This window comes from Trichomycterus rosablanca, chromosome 21 (genome assembly GCF_030014385.1).
Source record: "Trichomycterus rosablanca isolate fTriRos1 chromosome 21, fTriRos1.hap1, whole genome shotgun sequence".
Lineage (NCBI taxonomy): Eukaryota > Metazoa > Chordata > Actinopteri > Siluriformes > Trichomycteridae > Trichomycterus > Trichomycterus rosablanca.
In genome coordinates, this window is record NC_086008.1 from 4,587,501 (window position 1) to 4,613,690 (window position 26,190).

At 41.5% G+C, this 26,190-nt stretch overlaps 1 protein-coding gene across 1 annotated transcript; it reads left to right on the forward strand.

The window, feature by feature from the left end:
- The first annotated feature begins 3,959 nt into the window (after positions 1-3,959).
- si:dkey-98f17.5 (uncharacterized protein LOC569123 homolog) lies at positions 3,960-26,182 on the forward strand. Its single transcript, XM_063018291.1, has 12 exons — positions 3,960-3,969; positions 6,075-6,186; positions 6,351-6,444; positions 9,457-9,511; positions 16,402-16,542; positions 17,164-17,324; positions 17,508-17,606; positions 18,462-18,607; positions 19,959-20,130; positions 20,567-20,679; positions 21,174-21,261; positions 22,613-26,182. The coding sequence occupies exons 1-12, from the start codon at positions 3,960-3,962 to the stop codon at positions 22,664-22,666; spliced, it is 1,245 nt and encodes a 414-aa protein (XP_062874361.1). The 3' UTR covers positions 22,667-26,182.
- Positions 26,183-26,190: the final 8 nt, after the last annotated feature.

Below are 26,190 nucleotides of genomic sequence, written 5' to 3' on the forward strand. Positions count from 1 at the left end.
TCCACCAAATGTTTTCACCTCAGCCATGACCAGGATAAAGTGGTGAATAAAATGTCTATATGAATGGTATATTACATATAGGCTTTGTTACTTCATTTAAGAAGTTTAGCATGTTCTTATCACATCACCACTCAAAACTATGCCAGTAGGCAGTGGCTACTCAAAACTGATAAGCCTTTATTTGTCATATACAGTGCCTTGCAAAAGTATTCAGCCCCCTTGAACTTTTCAACCTTTTGCCACATTTCAGGCTTCAAACATAACGGTATGAAATTGTAATTTTTTGTGAAGAATCAACAACAAGTGGGACACAATCGTGAAGTGGAACGAAATTTATTGGATATTTTAAACTTTTTTTAGAAATAAAAAACTAAAAAGTGGGGCGTGCAATATTATTCAGCCCCTTTACTTTCAGTGCAGCAAACTCACTCCAGAAGTTCAGTGAGGATCTCTGAATGATCCAATGTTGACCTAAATGACTGATGGTGATAAATAGAATCCACCTGTGTGTAATCAAGTTTCCGTATAAATGCACCTGCTCTGTGACAGTCTCAGAGTTCTGTTTAAAGCGCAGAGAGCATCATGAAGACCAAGGAACACACCAGGCAGGTCCGAGATACTGTTGTGGAGAAGTTTAAAGCCGGATTTGGATACAAAAAGATTTCCCAAGCTTTAAACATCTCAAGGAGCACTGTGCAAGCGATCATATTGAAATGGAAGGAGTATCAGACCACTGCAAATCTACCAAGACCCGGCCGTCCCTCTAAACTTTCAGCTCAAACAAGGAGAAGACTGATCAGAGATGCAGCCAAGAGGCCCATGATCACTCTGAATGAACTGCAGAGATCTACAGCTGAGGTGGGAGACTCTGTCCATAGGACACAATCAGTCGTACACTGCACAAATCTGGCCTTTATGGAAGAGTGGCAAGAAGAAAGCCATTTCTCAAAGATATCTATAAAAAGTCACCTGGGAGACACACCAAACATGTGGAAGAAGGTGCTCTGGTCAGATGAAACCAAAATCGAACTTTTTGGCCACAATGCAAAACGTTATGTTTGGCGTAAAAGCAACACAGCTCATCACCCTGAACACACCATCCCCACTGTCAAACATGGTGGTGGCAGCATCATGGTTTGGGCCTGCTTTTCTTCAGCAGGGACAGGGAAGATGGTTAAAATTGATGGGAAGATGGATGGAGCCAAATACAGGACCATTCTGGAAGAAAACCTGTTGCAGTCTGCAAAAGACCTGAGACTGGGACGGAGATTTATCTTCCAACAAGACAATGATCCAAAACATAAAGCAAAATCTACAATGGAATGGTTCACAAATAAACGTATCCAGGTGTTAGAATGGCCAAGTCAAAGTCCAGACCTGAATCCCATCGAGAATCTGTGGAAAGAGCTGAAAACTGCTGTTCACAAACGCTCTCCATCCAACCTCACTGAGCTCGAGCTGTTTTGCAAGGAAGAATGGGCAAAAATGTCTGTCTCTCGATGTGCAAAACTGATAGAGACATACCCCAAGCGACTTGCAGCTGTAATCGCAGCAAAAGGTGGCGCTACAAAGTATTAACGCAAGGGGGCTGAATAATATTGCACGCCCCACTTTTCAGTTTTTTATTTCTAAAAAAAGTTTAAAATATCCAATAAATTTCGTTCCACTTCACGATTGTGTCCCACTTGTTGTTGATTCTTCACAAAAAATTACAATTTCATATCGTTATGTTTGAAGCCTGAAATGTGGCAAAAGGTTGAAAAGTTCAAGGGGGCTGAATACTTTTGCAAGGCACTGTATACAGTACATATACAGATGTACAGTACAATTGTTTGGAAGCTGGGGTCAGAGCGCAGGGTCAGCCATCGTATGGCGCCCCTGGAGCAGACAGGGTTAAGGGCCTTGCTCAAGGACCCAACAGTGGTTGCATTGCAGAGCCTGGATTTGAACCGCCAATCTTCCGGTTGTAGCCCAAAGCTTTATCCGCTAGGCTACCACTGTCTTATTTAATGATACAAGTTTTCAAAACTGAAGACTTCATGAATATGTTTCTAAAACCTTTGCATACCTGGATTTGGGCAATTTATCCCATTATTCATGGCTGAATCTAGTTCTAGACACATCTCAGGAATAATTAAAGCAAACAGGATGCACTTTGCTCAGTAAAGTACCCCTTTTAAATTGGTGTAAGTTGCCAGGGAATATGTATTGCTTAGCAATGTATTGGTGCAATATCCAGAGTGAATTGTCAAGTCAAGTCAAATTTATTTATATAGTGCATTTTACAATAAACATTGTCTCAAAGCAACTTTACAGAATCCAGGACCAACATACCAAAAAAAACCTTTTGAGCAAGCCGAGGGCGACAGTGGCAAGGAAAAACTCCCTTAAAATACAGGAAGAAACCTTGAGAGGAACCAGACTCAGCAGGGACCCCCATTCTCTTTGGGTGGCCTGGAGGATACTTTAAATTTACATTTTTGCCATTTAGCAGACGCCTTTATCCAAAGCGACTTACAACATACAGTCTAAGCAACTGAGGGTTAAGTGCCTTGCTCAAGGGCCCAACAGTGGCAACCTGGCAGTGGTGGGGTTTGAACCAGCAACCTTCTGCAACCAGGTGGGGTTTGAACCAGCAACCTTCTGCTTACTAGTCCAGTACTAGTCCAGTACCTTAACCACTAGGCTACAACTGCCCTACAACCCCCCTTTAAATAAATAGGATTTACACAAATCATACAAACACAAAATTAAATTGAACTGAAAGTTATAACAAGCAAAAAACAATAATAATTGGAGTTCTTTATTGTTCAGTCCAGTCTGTGATAAAGTCCGTTGTAGTTTTTGTACATTTTTGGTGCAAACACGCCAGGTTTCCATCACATCTAGCAGGAGCAGCATTGTTGGCACTGCAGTTTCGACTAGCAGTCTTTAACCTCGAGAGGGTGAACAGGTTTTCGTCAGAACCACCTCGGGGTACAACAACAGAAGATGTAGTTACAGTGTGAAATCATTACGAGTAAAATGTCAGTTTTACAGAGAGTAGCTTTAGATTCCGGCACCCCTGATTATTTTATTTATTTATTTTTTCTATTTTTCTCCCCTAATCTAGTCGTGTCCAATTACCCTGATTGTGTCTCAACTGACATACGCCCCCTCTTGCACGTACAGTCAGTACAGACTGCATTTTTCACCTGCACGACTTGAGTTCATACACTTGACGGGCACTGTGTATGGAGGGCCACACCCCCATCAGCATTATTCCTCAGCCCTGTGCATGCGCCATCAGTCAGCCAGCAGGGGCCGCAGTGGCACCAGTTATGAGGACCTATGCTCTGACTTTTTTACCCTCTAACCCTGAACATCAGCCTATTGTTGTTCATGCTGCTGCCCAGCCAAATTGAAAAGGCAGAGCTGAGATTTGATACCATGTATTCGAAACCCCAACTCTGGTGTGCTAGCGTACTTTACCGCTGCGCCACCCGAGCGGCCGGCACCCCTAATTATTACAGCATAACTAAAAGGGAGAGTGAGCAGGTAACAAGGTCATGAAAGCTTTCATAGGACATCAGCGCCCGCCTCCCCCACCGTCATCAAACCTGAGTGATCGGACAAGAGAGACAGAACGACAGAAACCCAACATCCCTGATCACCACAAGTTTCTATGATCACCATAAGTTTCTATGACCCAAATACATTGAATTGCATCCAATGACTCTGGACCCACCCCCACCCTGGTCACAACAAAGCAATTAAAAGATGAATGAATGAATAAATGAATGTTACACTGCAGATAAACCTCAGAACTGGTAAATGTAGGTAAGTGTAGATGTTTGATTGTTCATCTAAAGGTCATTAGAGGGCGTTAAAGAGCTGTTTTGGCAGCCATACCCGGTGTAACACTCCAAAACAGTCCCTGTAGTTCTCCCTGCTGTCAAGAGTTCCTATTTCATGTCAACATGTCGGGCGGTAGGAAACCCCGGTCAGTGGCGAACACTTTGGAAACAGCAATAACGAGTCCGAGCGAGAGGATTTTAAAAGAATGTCACAGTTTGTATATCGACGATCAGAACGGTAAATATCATCCATTGTGTAACGGAGTCTGGTGTCAGTGAACGCTGCATGCTGGGTGGTAGCTTGTATGTAACCCTAAACTCAGGTTCAAAGTTGCCTTAAATAGACTCATTTTACTTATACTTCATTATATAATAATTTTGTTGCTATAAACAAGCTTGACAATATGTCTAACAAATACTACGTTTTGCATATTTTGCACAATTATCGTTCTTTTCAGCAACTTTAATGATAAGCAGAATTGTGTTGCGTTCAGATGCAAAGTATTTTAAATTTTGATTGTTTAATATCATTTATATACGTCATTTATTTCCCTTTTAATCATGTAATAAATGCTTAATACACATCTGCTTAATCGACAAGAACTCATTTATACAGAGACATTTTCAATACATCAAAATCAAAAACATTTATTGGCATTTCAAAGTCTAACTAAACATGTTTGTCAGCTCAAACTGGTGTAAGAGGGTTTCTGCTGCTAAAACTGATCTTTTACTGGTTAAGGATCAATGATGATTTTGTTTTTAACGTCATGTCTTACACTTTGGTTACATTCATGACAGGATCGGTAGTTACTCATTACACAAGATTCATCAGTTCACAAGGTTACTTCGAACACAGTCTTGGACAATTTAGTGTCTCCAATTCACCTCACTTGCATGTCTTTGGACTGTGGGAGGAAACCGGAGCACCCGGAGGAAACCCATGTGGACACGCGGAGAACATGCAAACTCCACTCAGAAAGGACCCGGATCGAACCCAGGACTTTCTTGCTGTGAGGTGACAGTGTTACCCACTTAGCCACCGTGCCGCCCCTGATGATCTTGTGTTTTAAACTGAGTCGACAGTCTGCTGGTTGGACCAACAAAAAAACAACCTATTTAATATAAAAGTACAACAGATTATGGTTGGTTATAACCAGAAACTAGCATAACCAGGATGACAATACAACTAAACATGATTGTAATCATCAAAAGCCAACATGACCAGCATAAAATGACAAGAAATTATGATTGATCATTAAAAACCAACATAACCAGCAGAAAATTACAACAAATTATGGTCGGTGACCATAAAAACCAACATAACCGGTATACAAATACTACAAGTTATGGTGGTGATCATCAAAAACCAACATAACCAGCTTACAACCAAATACAACCAATTCTAGTCAGTAACTAGCATAACCAGCATAATTTTGCAACAAATGCTAGTCAGTTACTGATACATTTTTAGAGTTTTCAAATTATATTTTTTATTTTATAAATTATTATTTATACATTTGATTTTTATATATAAAAATCAAAAACTGAAATCTGAATTTACAAAAATATTTAGACTTTGTTCATTAATTTGTAGAAGCCAACTAGATATCAGTTACAGCTGCAGGACTTCACAAATACGTTCTAGAAGCCTTGCGCACCTGGATTTGGGCAATTTATCCCATTTTTCATGGCACAGTAATTAAAACGAACACAGTGCACCTTACCCCAACTTTTGAAACCCTCTTTGGATAAGAGATTTATGTTTTTCATTTTTTAACATTTACAGTGAATACAATACAGTGTACAAAATGGCTCTGAACACTTTCTGAATATTCTGTAAATATGTTTATGTAAAGATTTTAAATTTCAGAAAAATAAAAAGCCTTTTATAAATAAATAATAAGAGTAGATATTTACATTTGCATTTTCGGCATTTAGCCAAAACGACTTACATTACTGTGACAGTATACAGTCTAAGCAATTGAGGGTTAAAGGCCTTGCTCAAGGACCCAACAGTGGCAACCTGGCAGTGGTGGGGCTTGAACCAGGGACCTCTTGATTACTAGTCTAGTACCTTAACCGCTAAGCTACAACTGCTTATGTAAATGTAATGAGTAAATGAGTAAATATGTTTGAGGCAATGATTTTGTTTAATGTGATTTTGTTTAACATTTTGTCATGAAGGTAAGACAGGAAACCATTTGTCCACGTTTCTGCATTTTTGTTTCTCTCTAGGCTTAGTAAAAATAGCCGACAGTCTGGGTCTACGTTTGCTGCCCCCTCGAAAGAAGATAATAGTGATGATTATGGGGAACCACTCGGCCGGGAAAAGCTCCTTTATAAATTGGTAACAGAAATCCTTCTGCATCTTTAACTTATTAAAGTGTGTTTATTATTACACAGAGCAACTGTTTGTTTGAAAGAGTCTGATTTCCTGTAAGGATAAAAACACACTGTACTGACGTAACACTGATGGAATTCATGTTGGTCCTGACTTTAATTTCCGTTTAGGTATATTGAGGAGCACATTCAGAAAACAGGTGTTGCCATAGAAACGCAGGGATTTACCTTCATTACTAGTGGACGGAAACGAGAATCACTGACCGTAAGTTTTACATTTATTGTGGTTTAGTTCTTTTTGTAATAATACTTTCATGTGGCTGTTATTACAGCATATTAACTTACTGGAATGTTGCATCTGATAAGGATTTACACGTTCATAATAGCAAACACAACCTGTTCCGCAGTGAGGGAAAACAAGTACTCAACAGCTTCTATTTTTGTTATTTAATATACTTTCAGGGCATTTATCCACTTAATCCACTAAATGTACACACAATGTATGTTGTCTATTTATTTACATGTCTATGTACTCATTTGTCTATTTAAATATATTTCCATCAGCAACAAACAATAACTGAACATTAATTTGTATATTTTATAAACCTGGAACTTTTTTGCAGCAACCTCTAAGTCCAAAAACTATCTAGCCTATTTCTCTTAACCACACACACCCACACTGTATGGACAAAAGTATTGGGACACCCATTCTAATTTTTGAATTCAGTTTAGGGTTTAAAGAAACCTTAGCGTCCTGCACAGAGCCCTGACCTCAGCCCACTGAACAGCCTTGGAATGAACTGGAACATCAACTGAGGCTTTCCTGACCAGCATCAGTGCTCAGCCATACACATGCTCTTTTGACTGAGTGGGTGCAAATTCCTATAGACATACTTCAAAGCCTTTTTAGAACAGTTGCTGTTGTTATAGCTGAAAAGATCACGTAAAGGTCACTCAATTTTAATACCATTTGTTTTTCTAAATGGAATGTCCAACAAGCTCATAGTCAGGTGTCCAAATACTTTTGGCCTTATAGTGTGTACACATACACTCTCTTGCCCAACTCTCCTGGACACACATACACTCTCTCTCCTTTATACACATATATACTCTCACCCATCTTTCTTAAAGACACACTCTCTCTTTCATGCACACGCATACTTTCACGCCCATCTCATACACACATATACTCTCTCGCCCATTTTTCTTAAACACATGCATACACTCTCTCTTTTATACACACATATACTCTCTCGCCCATCTCTCTTAAAGACACACACATACACTCTCTTATACACACATATACTCTCTCTCTCTCTTTTATACACACATATACTCTCTCGCCCATCTTTCTCTTTTATACACACACATATACTCTCTCGCCCATCTTTCTCTTTTATACACACGTACACTGTCTCTCTTTTATGCACACATATACTCTCTTGCCCATCTCTTCTAAAGACACACATACACTCTCTTTTATACACATGTATACTCTCTTACCCATCTTTCTTAAAGACACACATACACTCTCTCTTTCATGCATATACTCTCACGTCCATCTCATACACACATATACAGTACTCTCTCTTTTTTTATACACACAAATACTCTCACGCCCATCTCTCTTAAACACACATATACTCTCGCTCTCTTTTATACACACATATACTCTCACGCCCATTTCTCTTAAACACACACATATACTCTCGCTCTCTTTTATACACACATATACTCTCTCGCCCATCTCTCTTAAATACACACATATACTCTCGCTCTCTTTTATACACACAAATACTCTCTCACCCATCTCTCCTAAACACACACATACACTCTCTCTTTTATACACACACATACTCTCGCCCATCTCTCCTGAACACACATACACTCTCTCTCTTTTATGCACACGTATACTCTCTCGCCCATCTCTCTTAAACACATACTCTCTCGCCTATCTATCTTAAACACACATACTCTCTCGCCCATCTCTCTTAAACACACATACTCTCTCGCCCATCTCTCCTGAACACACATACACTCTCTCTCTTTTATACACACATATACTCTCTCGCCCATCTCTCTTAAACACACACATATACTCTCGCTCTCTTTTATACACACAAATACTCTCATGCCCATCTTTCCTAAACACACACATACACTCTCTCTTTTATACACACATATACTCTCGCTCTCTTTTATACACACATATACTCTCTCGCCCATCTCTCTTAAACACACACATATACTTTCGCTCTCTTTTATACACACATATACTCTCGCTCTCTTTTATACACACAAATACTCTCTCACCCATCTCTCCTAAACACACACATACACTCTCTCTTTTATACACACACATACTCTCGCCCATCTCTTCTGAACACACATACACTCTCTCTCTTTTATGCACACGTATACTCTCTCGCCCATCTCTCTTAAACACACATACTCTCTCGCCTATCTATCTTAAACACACATACTCTCTCGCCCATCTCTCTTAAACACACATACTCTCTCGCCCATCTCTCCTGAACACACATACACTCTCTCTCTTTTATGCACACGTATATTCTCTCGCCCATCTCTCTTAAACACACACATACTCTCTCGCCCATCTCTCTTAAACACACATACTCTCTCGCCCATCTCTCTTAAACACACACATACTCTCTCGCCCATCTCTCTTAAACACACATACTCTCTCGCCCATCTCTCTTAAACACACACATACTCTCTCGCCCATCTCTCTTAAACACACATACTCTCTCGCCCATCTCTCTTAAACACACACATACTCTCTCGCCCATCTCTCTTAAACACACACATACTCTCTCACCCATCTCTCTTAAACACACACATACTCTCTCGCCCATCTCTCTTAAACACACATACTCTCTCGCCTATCTATCTTAAACACACACATACTCTCTCGCCCATCTCTCTTAAACACACATACTCTCTCGCCTATCTATCTTAAACACACACATGCACTTTTTCTCTTTTATACACACACTTGCCTATCTCTCTTAAACAATCTTCGTTCAAGAAGAGCCTACCTCTCCCTCCTGAATGAATAGAGAGCTGCAGTAGACACACTGACGTAGAGAGAGAGAGAGAGAGAGAAGGGAGGCTCCCTTGATCTAGTCCTGATTTTTCTTCTTATACGCACTCAGCTCTGCACTCTCATCATCACTTTTGCATTTGTACACTGCCGTTTAGTTCCTTCCTTCCTCATGTTTTCTGTCTGTGTCTTTTATTTTTCTCTTTTTCACAGGGCAATGCCACGCTCCACCTTTACCCGCATTTCAGACCGCTTCTGGAGTTTAAAGGTAGGCCAGGATTGTAGAACCTTTTTGTCATAACATAATATTTTTAAATATGAAATGAAGTTCTTTACAATACAGAATGCATTTCAGACTGCTTCTAGAGCAGCATTCTAGAACCATGTGCTGCTGGCATTTATTTGCTGTGTCACTAGGAGTATAGCATGTAGTTTTTACTCATTTTCAGGCAGTATGTGTTAGCTCAGGAGTGTAAGGGATTTCAGGGAGGGACTGTGTTACCTGTGATGTACGCAATGCTTCGTAGAACTCGCTAGAACAGTTGCTAGCTACTGATGCCACCGGTTGCTACTAATGCATAGTAGGTCTGGGGAAATTGTATTATATGGATATGACAATATGCACTATTACATTTCTTCACTTTTCGGGTGGCATGATGGTAGCCGGTAGAGTGTGTGCCTCACGGCAACACAGGTCCTTGGTACTGTCAGTTTAGGGTTGTTTCCTTGTACTTTGACTTGAATTGCTGATCTAAATTGCTCCTTAGTATGAATAAGTATGTACACGATTGTGATTGTAAATGATTGACGCCCTGCGATGTACTGGCGGCCTGTCCAGGGTGTATTTTAGCTCCAGGTTTTCTGATTGTCTCAGGACCCACCCTTAACCTGACCAGTATTAAGCGGTTAGTATTAATGAATGAATGAATGAATGAAGATGATGAATGAGTGATTTAGTGTGCTGGTTCTGCATACAGACACTTTTTTTCAGGTTCTAGAACCTTTTTTCTGGTTTTCAGAGTAGTTTTTGTATGTTATCAGTTGTCAGTGATTTTCTAACACAATGACGAAAAGTGAAGGTCTATTTTTTATTTTTAACAATATATTTCTTCACAATAAGGAATGCCTTAATGAACTTGCCTGTGATGTAGAATAGATGAACAGGATTGATTTTAGGGAGGGTCCCTTCTGTGTTCACTTTGCCATTTGTAAGGGCTGGGCAACATGTCAGTCTGACTAATGTTGCAGTATTTTAATGAATATGAGTTTGGATAACAGAAATATTTCTGTTTTTATTTCTGTACTACAATAGTTAAATATATATATCACAATATTTATTACGTGTAAAAAGTTTCTGGCTTTTAATTAGATTTTTGGACAATATCAACCACCTCCAAAATGTCACATGGGTGTTTTTGCAGAACTACTATTAATATTTGTAATAAATCTTAACCCATATTAATGGGTGGCACTGTGGTGCTGTCAGCCGGTTGGGCGTCTACATACAGACATGATTGCTTATGTCTGTGAGGTGGGTGGCTGAGGCCCTGTGATGATTTGGCGTCCTGTCCAGGGTGTGTAACTGCATTGCGGCCTGTGATTCCAGTGAAGCCTGACCCACCGCAACCCTTACCATGATAAGGCATTAAGTTATTCACTTAATCTACGTACATACACTATATGGACAAAAGTATTGGGACACCTCTTCTAACTTTTTAATATATGTGTTTCAGCCTCAACAATAGCTAACAGGTTTAATAAATCCATTATGTAAAGAACAATAGATGCTTCCAACTTTGCAGCAACACTTCGGGGAAGGCCATTTCCTGTTCCATCATGACTGGGCCCCTGTGCACAAAGCAAGCTCTATAAAGACATGAAGAAAAGCTCGATTTAAAGAAACTCCAGTGTCTTGCACAGAGCCCTGACCTCAGCCCCACTCATCAGCTTTGGAATGAACTGGAAAACCAACTGAGATCTCTGAGATCTCCGTCCAAGCTCATGGTCAGGTGTCCAAGTACTTTCGGTCATATAGTGTACGTTTGCATTTACAGCTATACAAACCCTCATGTCTGTATGATACAGCTGTATCAGGGCGTCTCATAATCCCTGTTCAATAGGCCGATTGATTAAACCAGAACGAACCACTCAGCATCAGAGAACCTGATGACGCCTCACAAAAGAGAATCATAGACATGAAATGATGCATCATCACTGCTGTTTGTTCTGTGATAAAACTGTAACACACACACAGACACACACACACGGCGCTCGCGTTGTTATGACTCACACGAGTCCTCCATTTCAGACGTCTGTGGGATGTGATGGCCATTGACATCCCATGCAGTTCATGCCAGCTGGTTCTTATTTGCTGCATCTTCATTCACCACTTAAGCAGCGCAGGCTTCCAGCTCGAGCGAGTTCACTTGTGAATGGGCGTGTCCCGCTACGGCCAGTCACGCACAGGCTGCGTAGAATTCACGAGAGAAAATGTTATATACGATCGCTCTGCATAAGAATGGACCTACCGGTTCTAAATCACAACATGCAACGTGTGTGTGTTATTTTAAAAGAGTTGTGTTTGCACTCCCTGCAAGAATTACTGCTGTAGGAAAGTACTAGAACCTGTTAGATAAGTGCTGGTACACAGAGCCATCCTTGAGGAAAAGTGTCTGTGTTTAAATCCACTCAATGGACTGTGGGAGGAAACCGGAGCTCCAGGAGGAAACCCACACAGACACGGGGAGAACATGCAAACCCCACACAGAAAGGACCCGGACCGCTCCACCTGGGAACCGAACCCAGGACCTTCTTGCTGTGAGGCGACACTGCTACCCAATGAGCCACCGTGCCGCCCGCTGTTTTGGAACTAACGAACCTGTGACGCAAACAGCCGTAGGGCAGGGGGGGGGGGTCCTAGTGTCACCATAGTAACGCCATTTACAACAACGCAAGAGAACTGCAGCAAGAAAAAACAGCAGTAATGATGAAAATTGCACGCTGCGTAATAACTACACAATCATAACAGATGAAACACATAGAGCGTTCACGTTTCTCACATGTTTTTTTGTCTATGACGATCCCTTTTTGCCGCACAGATGCTAAAAAAGTTGATTCTGGATAGTTACATGAAAAAGAAGCTAAATTTGCTAATGACGAGCGCCTTTCACTGTGTGGATCTGTTTTTGGATGATGAAACACCCACATACATAACTGTTGGGCTCTCAGACCAATGGAAACACAGGTCCGTTCTTAAAAGGTTTACTGGTTTACACGAACCAGCTCTGGTACCAGCACTTTGTTGGTGGAAAAGAGACATGTGGGTCATGGTATGGGAGTCAAAACAGCCCTGACCTGTCGAGGTATGGACTTCACTAGACCCCTGAAGGTGTGTTGTGGTATCCTTTAATTAATGAAGTCGTGAGGTGGGGCCTCGGACTTGTTTGTCCAGCACATCCCACAGATGCTAGATTGGATTGAGTTCTTGGGAACTTGGAGGCCAAGTCAACACATCAAACTCGTTGTTGTGCTCCTCAAACCATTCTTGAACCATTTTTGCTTTGTGGCAGGGCGCATTATCCTGCTGAAAGAGGCCACAGGTATCAGGGAACAATGCTTAGGCAGGTGGTACGTGTCAAAGTATCATCCACATGGATGGCAGGACCAAAGGTTTCCCAGCAGAACATTGCCCAAAGCATCACCCTGCCTTCGCCGGCTGGTCGATGAATATGAAGCTTCCTGAACCTGTGAAAAGAGTGTCCGTGAGCAAGGACAGCAAAGTGTATCAGGAAAGATTTTGTAGAACTTGTATAATGAGTATTTCTACCTTTTAATACTATCTAAAATGGTAAGAAAAGTGACTGGGCAAAAGAAAATTCTAGAAACCTGCTGTAATGATTAGTGCTGTTTCATTAGATTAGGCTTACCGCAGTAAAATCCCTCTTATGCGGTTATGTAAGCATTTCTCTGATGAAGCTCCACACTTTCCTTTTTCTTTGATGATTTTTTCCGTTTGCATTTCTTCTGTATCTGATTGGTGTAACGTGTGGACATGGCTTGGGTTCCTGAGCCAGCACACTTCACGCAGTTCTTGCCGCAGTGCAGCTCCACACCCTTGGGGTGACAAAGCATTTTCCTAACTTTTGATCTTTCCCCAGGGCGAGATTCTCCAGTTCCAGCCCTGGTGGACCAATGTGCAGGACAGTTTAGAGATTTCCATGCTCTAAAACACCTACTACATTAACAAGTCATTACCAAGTACATTGAATCAGGCGTGTTTGAGCAGAATAAACTCCACAATGTGCTGGGCTTTGGCCCTCCCAGAACTGGGGAATCTTGCAAATCATGATCACCTTATTGTCACATCACTTTACACGGGTGTGAAAGGTGAGTGAAGATCTTAGGTGTATAGTCCCTCACAGTTGTAATACACATTAAATACAAAAATACACACATTTAATTACATACCCTAGCTTCATCTGTTCAATATATAGGTTATTGTTTGAGGCTATTATTGTACAGATGTACAGAAATATGAAAAGGAAATGAGGAATGTAAATATTTAAAATTTGAAATAATTATTATAAGGTCCAAAATGTTCAGGTATTGTACAAGATAGGAATTGTATGTAGTATGTATGCAGGTGTGGTGGATATAGTTCAAGTGAGTGAAGTGCAGAATGGGTTGTATGGGGTGTGTATGGTGTGCATTTTCTATGGAGACCTTTATATTGATGATCATGAGTGTTAGTGTCCATTACTGTTCACTGGAGGGTCTTTGGATCTACTTTTCATGCCTCAGAATTTTAAATTCACCTTTCACTTAGCGTAAAGATCAGAGGTTAAGTGCTGCTGCGCCTGATTCTAATTCCATATCCTGGGTTATTTTAAGTGTCGCTTGCTCAGTGAGTCTGTTGTACCGTTTGCGCTCTTGCCCAAGGAAAATGCTAGTAAGTTTGGTCACTGTATGGCTTGTGCAGATATTACTGGTGGAAAAAAACGATGTGGATGTTTATTGGCCGTGAGAGTGTCGGAGCGTGAGAGGAGCTTTGTAAGCTGTGCGTATGGTAATGAGTACGTCGTGTGTGAGGAGATCGCAGCGATCACAAGGAATGTTGATTAGACGAGGAACAGGACTGATTTGTATGAGATCAGGACCAGCTGCTCCTTCTGTACTGAAAGAACTTCAGTGTTCAACTCGGACTGCTAGAGAAATTGGAGACCGTTCTCAAAGGTGCGCTCAACAGCTGTCCATAAAAGGGCCGGTAGGGAGACACAGGGAGAACATGCAAACTCCACGCAGAAAGGACTCGGACCGCTCCGCCTAGGGAATCGAACCCAGGACCTTCTTGCTGTGAGGTGACAGTGCTACCCACCGAGCCAGTGTGTAAACGAAAAGAAGTGAAATTTCAGAAACAGTGTGGTCCGAATACTGGTGGGAAAAAATAAGTTGGATTGTGTAACATGAGCAGTTGTAGCCTAGTGGTTAAGGTGCTGGACTAGTAATTAGAAGGTCACTGGTTCAAGCCCCACCACTGCCAGGTTACCTTCCTTAACCCTCAATTGCTCAGACTGTATACTGTCACGGTACTGCAGGTCGCTTTGGATAAAGGTGTCCACTAAATGCTGAAAATGTAAATGTAAATGCCGCTCAGGTGGCACAGCGGGGGGGGGAAAAAACACACGCTGCAACCGGAGCTGGATCTCGAGTACGTCGTATCGAATCCAGTGTGAATCCAGCTCTACCTTACCGACCGAGGCTGAGCGGCTATATGAACAACGATTGGCCTGTTGTTCAGATGGGCGGGACTAAGCTGGATATGGGTCTCTCTCTGTCAGAATGGTGCAGTTACGACCTCTGCTGGCTGATTATACACAGAGATGAGGAAGTAGTGCTCTTAGGGTGTGTCTCTCCGCACGCATCGCTAGGTGGTGCCACACTCGTCAATGTGTGGGTGGCAAGATGCATACGGCTTGCTGCCCACGTGTCGGAGGGTATGTGGGTTATGGGTATGTGGCCTCGATCTCCTCGGTCAGAGCAGAGAGGATGCATGATGCAAATTGGGCAATTGGACGTGCTAAAGGGGGAGAAAAAGGGGAAAAAATCTATTTAAAAAAAAGGGAATGTAAATGTGAAGAAGTGAGTTGAATTGAGCAGAATTGAATAGAATTGTGGCGCTGATGGCTTTGATTAGCGAGCGTTGCTTCACAGTCGTTCTTCTCTGGCTAGCTTTATGTGGGTCCGACTTAAAGCTGCCAGTTGAAGAGCTGTTGTGGGTAACCAAGACAACAGACATCCAGCTATAACTAAGGGTATGGCCGCGCCCTGGCGGGACACGTCACTCAGGGAACTAAAAGTCAATCAGGGTAATTTCCTGTGCCAGATTTAAGAAGTTCTAACGATGTAGCTGTGTGGTGAAATTACACTATTTGACCTGCTCTTGTGCACATAGTTAGGTCCATGAAGGGTTTGGTGTGAAGGAACTGCAGTGGTCATAGTTAGTTTGAAATGCACGTTGTGAGCCAGGCCTGACATAAATTCCCACAGACACACTCCAAAAACTTGTGGAACGCCCTTATAGAAATGGGTGCAAGGTTTTGGAACTGGATGGTCAGGTTCCACATAGGGCAGGAGTAGCTCAGCGATTAAGGTACTGGACTAGTAATCAGAAGATCGCTAGTTCAAGCCCCACATGTGCCAGCTTGCTACTGTTGGGCCCTCGAGCAAGGCCCTTGACCCTCGATAGCTTGCAATGTATACTCTCAATTGTAAGTTGCTTTGGATAAAGGCGTCTGCTAAATGCTGAAAATGTAAATGAGTACATACCATTGGGTGTATAATGCATGTTGATATGCAGCTGGTGTATCTTTTTATTTCCAGTGTTTGATACATTATTCAAGCAGTTGAACTGAATTGAGACCATTTAATAAGTTCTTTACTTCTTGCCTTCCTGAATGTTTCACTGAGGCTATAAATCTTACTAAAATTGAACATTTGAACAACAACTTTATTGTTGTAAGATCTAATGAAGAATAATCTGAGCATCGAGTCTCTGGAGTAATAACCAGATCTGAGACTGCACATGATTCTGCCCCATCACGCTTTGCTGAGCCGTTTCTCCGATGCAGGATTACGTATGCCTACAGTTTTGTGTTGTAGGACTCACAGACTACCTGTGTGCCGAGATCTCCACCTCCAAGCAGAAGAAGTTCAGCCTCGTGACGTTCGTGGACACGCCGGGGTTGGTGGACGGAGACATGGTTTACCCTTTCGATGTCAATAATGCCATCACGTCGTTTGGTAAGGATGATTAATCATGTTTTAAACTCATTGTTGGATGTCATTTGGATCATTTGAGCATGCTAGAGTTTAGTGTTACTTGAATTAAAAATAAACGTTTGAGGGTTCTTGGGTGGCGCAGAGCCGCTGACCTGGCCGACTGTCCACACAGATACAGGTTGGGTGGGGAATTACATGAAGCCTAGCATGTCTCTCTGTATGCGATATGGTTCTGTGTGAGAACCCAAAGCTCACAGGTGATAAGAAGCAGCCTTATGTCTTGATCAAATTGGAGGGTTTTTTTGGAGCCACAGACAGGAATTTGAAATGACTAGATTGGTAGATAAAGGCAAAATTGTACAATTTGACATTTACTAGCCAAATTAAGGCACTCGGGTGGGCCAGTGGTAGCGCATGCTAGCCACTGAATGGCTTGTGAGTTTGAATCTCAGCAGAGCCACTGACCTGCCTGGGCATCCGCACAAACACAGTTGGCTGTGTTTGAGGAAGGGAAGGTTTTACAGGGTCTCTTCCCACTGCTACTGTGATATGCCATCTCTGGGACTGGTCTACACACATACATACATTGCTTGAATTTTTTAGCTTCTTTCTGATTACGATGTCTATGTGTGTTTTGTTTAGGCGAGCAGGCGGATCTGATCTTCGTGTTTTTTGACCCGATGGGGCAGGCACTGTGTAAGCGAACGCTCAACATCGTGGAGAAGCTGAGCGAGAAATGCGGCGACAAATTACGCTTCTATCTCAGTAAAGCTGATGAAGCTGGACGAGAGACGGACAGACAGGTGGGTGGGGCTGTGTGTGTGTGTGGATGTGTGTGTGGATGTGTGTGGGCGTGCTGCAGGAATTCGAGCGTCTGCATCCACACTGTTTATTGTGAAATCGTTTCTCAGTCAATAATTGAAATGTAAAACAAAACGCTGATCATTTTCTGTTTTTTTATTTGACTTTTTGATGTTTGTTTACAGAGGGTGATGATGCAGATCATACAAGAGCTTTGCCGCAGACCAGGACTTAACAAATGTGGATTTGAAATGCCCACCATATACATCCCCAATCCACAGAGAGTGAGTTATAAACACCTGAGTGGAAAATGTTTGTTTTGTGAGACCATGAGACCATCTGTTGTTATTTAAGGGGGTGTGTGTTTGGTGAAAGCTGTTAAAAAAGTTGCCTATGGGTGCTTGGGTAGCATAGCAGTAAAACACGCTAGCCCAACAGTGCTGATATCTCCAGCTCTGGAGTTTGTATCAGAGCTCTGCTATCAGCCGGCCAGGCACTTGCATGTCTGTGTGTCTGTAGGGGAAGGGACAGTTGCTGAAACCAGGGCAATTACGACCTCTGCTGACCATTTAAGGCACCTGCATACGTGCAGGCTCTCCACATGCGACACTACTCACTTTGAGATCCTGCAAAGGATCCTGCAATCCAAAGGTCACTGGTTCAAGCCCCAACACTGCCAGGTTGCCATTGTTGGGCCCTTGAGCAAGGCCCTTAACCCTCAATTGCTTAGACAATATACTGTCACAGTACTGTAAGTCGCTTTGGATAAAAGTGTCTGCTAAATGCTGAAAATGTAAATATAATGTCCGTAGCAGGGTAAAAGAAGTGATTGACGCTGCGTGCCTGTTGGAGGTACCACGTGACAGCCTCAGCCCTCCTCGATCGTGGGTGTGGGGGGCGCAGCGATGAGAGAGAGTGATAAGCTCCAACTGACCACTAAAGGAATGGGTGAAAAAAAGGGAAAAACTAATCAATAGAGATTAAAAAGCGTTTGCTATCAGTTTGTATTGTCGAGATTAACAGTGACTTCATCCACAGTTGTAAATAGTTTCCACCTTCAGATGCGATACGACAAAAATAAATGTTTCATTCTGTTTTGCACTTATCTTCTGTTTCCACGTGTGTTTGTATGTAAATAGCCGAGCCGGTGTGAGAACCAGATCGACGAGGTGTGTGAGACGATAGAGAAGAGCATTAACCAGGCAGTGCAGAAGACCTTGAACCAGCTGGAGAAAGACTGTGATCTTATCACCTCAACCATTAGCAATAAACTAGAGCAGGACAGGTGTGAAACTTTTTCTCTTTGTAGTGGGGCTATTAAGACTGTCATTATGATGATAATCAGGCTGTTATCATTAAAATACAGATTAATACGTTACTATATATACACCAAACAAAGGTAAAGGGCCAAAAGTCTGAGGTCACTAGTGAAAATGCTTGTATTTGCATTTCACCCATTCGAAACCTCATTTCAACCAGACAGGTAGGAGTCGGTGCTGCACTGGCAACAAGGTTATTCCTCATACAACCTTCCCTTCCTCAGACACAGCTAGTTGTGTCTTTTTTCTGGATTTGTCCCCATTATCTCCCCATCTAGTCATTTGGTGAATTCGCTGCTGTTTGCAGAACCCTGATCTGATCAAGGAGAGCCGACACATGTCCAATCTGCAGCTGCTTCTTATCACCTGCCAGTCGTATCGTGTACAGAGAGCCACATTAGGCTCCATGTAACCAATTATAATACGGTACTGTATATACCAAACAAAGGTAAAGGGTCAAAGGCTGAGGCCACTACCTACCCCATTACCTCCCCATCTAGTCATGTCCAATTCCCAATTGTGAATTCTCTACTGTTTGCACAACCCCCAATCTGATCGGAGAGCTGAGACATATCCAATCTGCAGTCGCTTCTTATCACCTGCAAGGGTTGGTTTCACACATTGCGTACAGAGAGCCTTGCTTGGCTCCTTGTAATGCATAACTCCCCCTCTTCCCATCTCCACACTCACACAGGCGTCCGGACCAGTCTTATAGATCGCACCGATAAGAAACCACATCGGACCCTCCCTCCCTAAAACACAGGCAGTTGTGTTTGTGTGGATGCATGGCCAGGTCGGTAGCCCTGCTGATACTGAACATTTTGCTGTGGTGTGGTAGCACGTTAGGCCACTTCGCTACCAGAGCAGCCACACCCAGCCTGTAGCACTGCCGAGATGCCGAGAATCAAACTCGAGACTCAGGAGACTTGAACTGCTGTTCAGCCAGGGTGTGTATCACTATATTTGGATTTGCTAACACAGCACGAGTAAACAGAACAGTGCTTCGAACAATGAACAATACAAACGTGTTTATCCAGGTTAAATGATATTGTTAGATTTCAAATGAAACTATACAGTTATCAATAACATTTTATGTTCAGTAACCTACAGTCAGCTCAGGAGTAATCAGCATCTGTGAAATATGTGGGTCAAATTAGGCACAGCTCATGCTTGATATGAAAATCTGCAGCCACACCGGCCCTCTGTGTATGAGGTTGAGTACCAGGACAGTAGTTTGTCCTCAGATATTATAGTATTAAATGAAATGAAATCTGATCTGCTCTGTAAGCATGTTTTCCTTCCTATTCAATCCTGCAGGGCTAACGTGAGCTATAATAAGAGCAGCCGCTTTAACTCCTTCCTGTGCGGAGCGCTGGCCATCTTCCTTCCCACAATCTTCATCCTCAGTTTTCTTATGACCACTTCTGCCCTGGAGGAGCTGGACACCCTGGTTGGAGAGGGGATCGCCAGAATTCTCTACGCAGCTACGGTATTCTCTATAACCTTTTGATTTCTTATACACTGAGTACTGCAATAAAACAGCAGCAATTGTAAACACATGCTGGGGAATGATTTTAGAGCAGATTTTTGCAGTATTGATTTAATTTGCTACATATTAGAGCTTTTCAAGCATGAACTGCATGTTTAGGATTCTGTCACAGTCAGTACATTGATTAGGCCACTTAAAGACCTTAAGGTGCCTTGACCAGAAAGCAGATTTTACAATTGTACAGCAGCAATGAGGCCCAGTTTTACACAGACATACGATTGGCTGTTCGAAACAGGGTTCCAGGGGAAAGGCTGATTATGGATTGTATTTAAGTATTAAGTATTGAAGTGTATTTAAGTATCATCATGTAATCATTTTGCAGTATCACTCAAACATGCATTTACTGTAAATGTGTAACACGTCTGTTCTTCTTCAGGCGATAGTGATGTACCTGTGGGAGTGGATTCCTGAGGATGGACAGTTAGTTACGCTGTTATTCTTTGGGGCGATGTGCTACTTCTTCCTCTTCCTCGCCAGATACTTTGCTCGGTAAGTAAAGTGACTGTTGCATTTTGGTGCAGCTGGATTAATATTTAATAGCCCAACGGGTTACTGTATTTTAAACCCAAACTCTATGGACAAGCAGACTTTTCCATGTTCTCCTTCAGTCTGTGTGAGTTTTCTGGGGCTCTTGGGTGGCACATTCGCCAGTGGTGTTTTCAGCCGGTCGGGCATTTACATACAGACATTGGCTTTGACCAAAAGAGGTGGGTTTAGCCGATGTCCCACAGTGGTTTGGCGTCCTGTCCAAGTGTGTTATTGCATTGCACCCAAAGATGCTGGTGAAACTGGACCCACCACAACCCTGATCAGGATAAAGTGGTGGTAAAACTTGAAAATGAAATGAAATATATATGTATGAGAAATCAATATATCTAATCAATATCATGATTAGTTTGAATAAATGTGATTAGATAATTCAGAAAGTATAAATAACCTGATTAGGTCTAAATATCTGAACATGTTTTCATTTCCTTCCTCAGGCAGAGAAGTAAAACTCTGACAAAGAAGGAGAAGAAGAATATGACTGAGTACAGAGAATATGTGAACGATATCGTTAAAGCCAAAAAGGTAAGAATGTTATCAACAAATATTCTAATTCTGTACAGAATGGCGGTGGTAGCTCAGTAGGTAAAGTAATTGACTAGTGATCAAAATGCTCAGGTTGCCACTGTTGGGCACCTAAGCAATTGCTTGCATTGTCTATCTATTTCCTCGGCTGCTCCCGTTAGGGGTCGCCGGCGGATCGCAATCTGCGTTATTGATTTGGCACAGTTTTTACGCCAGATGCCCTTCCTGACACGACCCTCCCTATTTATCCGGGCTTGGGACCGGCACTACAATGCACTGGTTTATGCATCCTAGTGGCTGGGTATCTATAGGTCAATTCAGTGTCTCGATTTAGCCTGACTGTATGTTTTTGGACTGTGGCAGGAAATCGGAGCACACGGAGGACACCTTCTTGCTGTGACGCGAAGTGCTACCCACTTAGCCACCGTGCCGCCCGAGCAATTGCTTGCATTGTATTCATTCATAAATGTAAAAGTGAAGTTATTAAGCAAATGTTTGGTCACAGGCTGGTCAAGTTGTATTTACTAAGTAAATAATAAGAATATTTACTGAAAACAAACTAATTTTACTGCACAGTTTCTATTTATTAGCTAAACTTATCATGTTGAAATAAAATTTAACATTAAATGTGCCATAACTTTTGCTTGTGCCTATTTATAGGTTCATTTATAGGTTGCTGGGGTGAATATTTAAGACACTGTGGGTGTGTTCGAAAACCTAGTGCGCTCTCTACATAGACGCATTTTACGTCATCCTACGCGCGCTCCCGAGAAGGAGGCCGTTCGAAATCATAGATGCCTAAATATGCTCACTAGTAAGGTATCTTAAAATTTCAATGTTATTTTGACTCAAGAACGAGTGAGCATCGGAAGCGTCCTTAGTGATCAAGGCAATCCCAGCATTCAGTGCGGCAGCTCTTCTCTCACAGAAAAAGTTATTTTCAAACGAAAATAAATTATTATTGATTTTTAACTTGTATAAACTTGCAAATAAAATGTCGTTTATTTGCAAAGTTCGGGCTTGTCAGCGAATTTAACCGTTATCGGTACACGAAGGGAGATGTTAGTTGACATGCTAGCGTGCTGTGCCACCCCATCCCATTGATTTGAATGGCAAGATGCTAACTGTGTTAGCTTAGTAAGCGAAACCCGATGGAACCGCTGTCTAAGTAGCGCGTTCGAATAACCTGCCTTATAAGTCATTGACTTATTAGAATCCTCTCGACTGAGGCAGCTGCCTATGTAGGCAGTAAGACAGCAAGGCAGCTTGCTATGTTTTCGAACACACCCTGTATGTTGCATTTGTTACTTTAAGTTTCACCAGTACTCTGGTCTGTATCTCTTTTCAACAGAAGAGACTTTATGAAGAGTACCTGAAGCAGTGTGCAGCAGAGTACGACTTTTAAAACGAGCACGAGCAACATGAAAGCATTTTATACCAGGAAACCGAACACATCTCTGAATCATGTGGTATGACTGTTAACTGTTAATGTGCCAAGTTCTGCAGTGTGTGTGTGTGTGTGTGTGTGTGTGTGTGTGTGTACTGTATTTTTTATACTTCATATAGGAGCCAGTTCTTTGTACAGTAGTCCCCCGTTATCCACGGATTTGGGTTTGGTGCTGAAATCATTTCACAGCTCTTACTGAACCTAATTTATAATATAAACGTGGGTTTGTATGTGGGGCGGGTAGTGCAGTGATAAAATACACTAGCTCACCACTGCTGAGATCTGAGTTGAGAATCTCAGCAGTACTAAAGGCCAGTATGTGGAGCAGAATGATTCGCTGTGCCCACTCTAATTTCGGGAGCTGGTGAAAAAAAAAACATAGGATGTATGTATAGGGAAGAAGATATTATATATGGTTCAGTATTATTCTGGTTTCATGCATCAGCGGATGCTATGTTCCAATCCCCCTTTCAAACCCTATATGTGGTATATATTATTTACATTTACATTTTCGGCAGACTCTCTTTCCCAGAGCGACTTGTGCCTAGTTCACACTACACGATTTTTGCCCTGATTTTCGCTCACTGACTGGTCGCCGCTAGATTTGCCGGCTTGGACGCAACTCGGCGTTCGCTCAGCGATCGACACTCGGCTCTCAATCGCTATGTGTGAACTGCTCAATGACTCGATCCGAACGGCTCGCCGACTGAAACATAATACCAATGTTGCATTGCAAAAAGTATTTATTAACCTCCAACTCACTACAGAACAATCCATGCTGTTCATGTAGCCAAATCCACTCGGATTCATTTACTTTTTTCTCCTCGACTTTACGCTGCACATCAGCGCACAAACAACTTTGATCGCCCGCTTATCGTTGACATAGTATAGTTGAACCCCTCGTCACTTGTGTTTGTTTTCATGACAAAATGTAGTTTGGGAGACCAGACAGACTCATCCGCGATTCCTCCTGATGGTAGATGGTGTAGTGTGAAACCCCCTATCGCCGATCAGTCGTGTAGTGTGAAAACCTTGACTGAAAAGACCCGATTACAAGAGATCCAGTTGTGGAGTGTGAACTGTACAGAGATCTGAACAACTTGAAAGTCATGTAGTGTGAACTTGGCATTACAGAAAACATTTCCCTGCTGTAGTTGAAGTAGACAACAGTCCAAGTACACAAATCTGCTGAAACCCTGTTATTTTAATGTACAGTATGATAATATATATAATGATAATGTATGGGGGGGAAGGGCTACTGTACTCCGTGAATATTAATAACACTTAGTGCCTTTCAATGTGAATGAATGAATGTAAGTATAGGATATATGTGTGACCTCTTTTTTATACTACATATGTTTAGTAAATCGTGAAAGTATTGTTTACATGTCTTCAACCTGCACTGATTCGGTAATTTTAATAACAACGCACTGTGACTTTAGAACAAATGAAACTGCCTTCATCAAGCCAAGCCTGCTACTGTCTTTTAGAAATAATGATAGTGTGTATTTCTATTGTGTATCATGTTGTTTCCTCTTTTATGTTCTGCTATGATTTTGATATTACAGTAGAATCTGAGCCTTTTACCCAACATTAAACTAAACATTTTGGTGGGCGTCTAAATATGAGGAATAATTCTGGCCTCTATGCATAGATAAGCTTGAAAACACACAATTGTTGGGAATAAGGCCCAAAAATGCAGTTTAGATGTTGTGTACATGGCAAGATGAAAACTGCCTTTGCTCAAAAGAGTCGGTGTAGATGTTAAGTTTGGAGTATTATGTATTCATTTGCTAAGGTTGGGGATCTCAGTGGCAGCTGGTTTAACTGAATTTCTTCTGCCTTTCAAAACCAGGTGTAAATCACCCACAGCCATGTTACTGAGGGTGGTTGCCAGATCCCAGATTTTTCCCAGATTATGTTATAGGCATTTTGCATGTGGTACACTTACATATAATTAAGTATAAGCTTCTGTCTTTGTAATGTGTTCCAGTGTTAATTCTGGATTCTGTTTTTATCATTTGCTCTGTATGTTTCTGTATTTATATATTTATAAGAAAGAAGGAAAATGACATGGTTTCTATATTGCTTGTTTGTTGTGCTGCCTTTTATGGTGCTTATGTCATTCAGATCTGGCAACCCTGATCCTACCAGCATTTGAAGACATTAAAGATAAAAGTAAAGCAGTAAAAAGCTGTTGAGCACAATCCTCATCCAATCACCGCCTTTAACTTTGTTGATTTCAGGATCAGCAAAACGGAGGTGCAGGGGTCACTCAGTCCCAGCTCATAAGTGACCCATTGCTGATAATATAGATACAGATTGTTCTTGTACAATAAACAATAAATCCTATTTGACTAATACAATAAGAGCAGGTGGATTTTAGTAGAAGTGTTGATCTAATGCAGGAATTCCTCTCAACAAGCACTTCATGAGAATAAAATAGGTGTTTGTGAACAGAAGATGATAATTAGATGCTAATATGTGCTGTGTATGATCTAAATAAAACAGTGTTGGGCTGTTTGCAAGATGAAATGTAATTTGATGAGCTGTCAGTGTAACAGATTTTTCTTTTGTGTATAAACAGTACATTACGATGGCAATTTAAGACTTGATTTAAAGTCTTATATATAAAATATAAAACACTAGCACACCAGTGCTGATATCTGGACATGCGTCTAAATCTCAGCTCTGCTACTGGCAGACAGGGAGCCTATAGGGACAAATATTGGCTCGTCTGAGGGTAGGAATGCCAGGAGGATTTTTCACAAGTGCCACAATTATGACCTTTGTGGGCTGATCGATGGCGCCTGCAGAAAGATGGGGGATAATGAAGATCAGTGCGTGACTGCTATCTCGATCAAGAATCGTGAGTGGAGTGGAAGTCTGCAGCAGTAGAGGAAGTAAGATGTAATTGGATATGACTAGATTAGATAACAAATTGGAAGAAATGCATTAAAGAATAATAAAATCAAAAGAATAAAGTCTGGTAATTAAAGTGGCATTATTACAAGAAAAAGCTGCATTTTTTTTTTTTTGGAAAAAGGGTGAGCAAAAGAAGGATAGTAACATATTTATGTTCAAACAGGCCGCTGCACCACCCGAGCACCAATAATTCATAATAATTGTGACAGGCCTAATTTAAAAATATATAAAATATATAAATATACACTAAATGTGTGTCTTTAGCAGCCTGAGAAAGAATTTACTTATTACATTTAATGATCTAAGATCAGTCATTTTGTTCTTGTACTGTGTTTAATGTATCTGTGTATTAGTGTTGCTTTCATTTTGAATGGTTGGAATTTTTAAACTTAAATAATTAAAACATAAAACCTCATATTTTGAATAATGTCTTCCATCTCCGAACGCTGTGCTCTGCTATTTTTAATCTTTGCATTATAACTGATGTATGTATGTAAATCCTTTATAAATAACGTATCACATGTTAATCATTTTGGTTAATAAACACCGGACTGCAC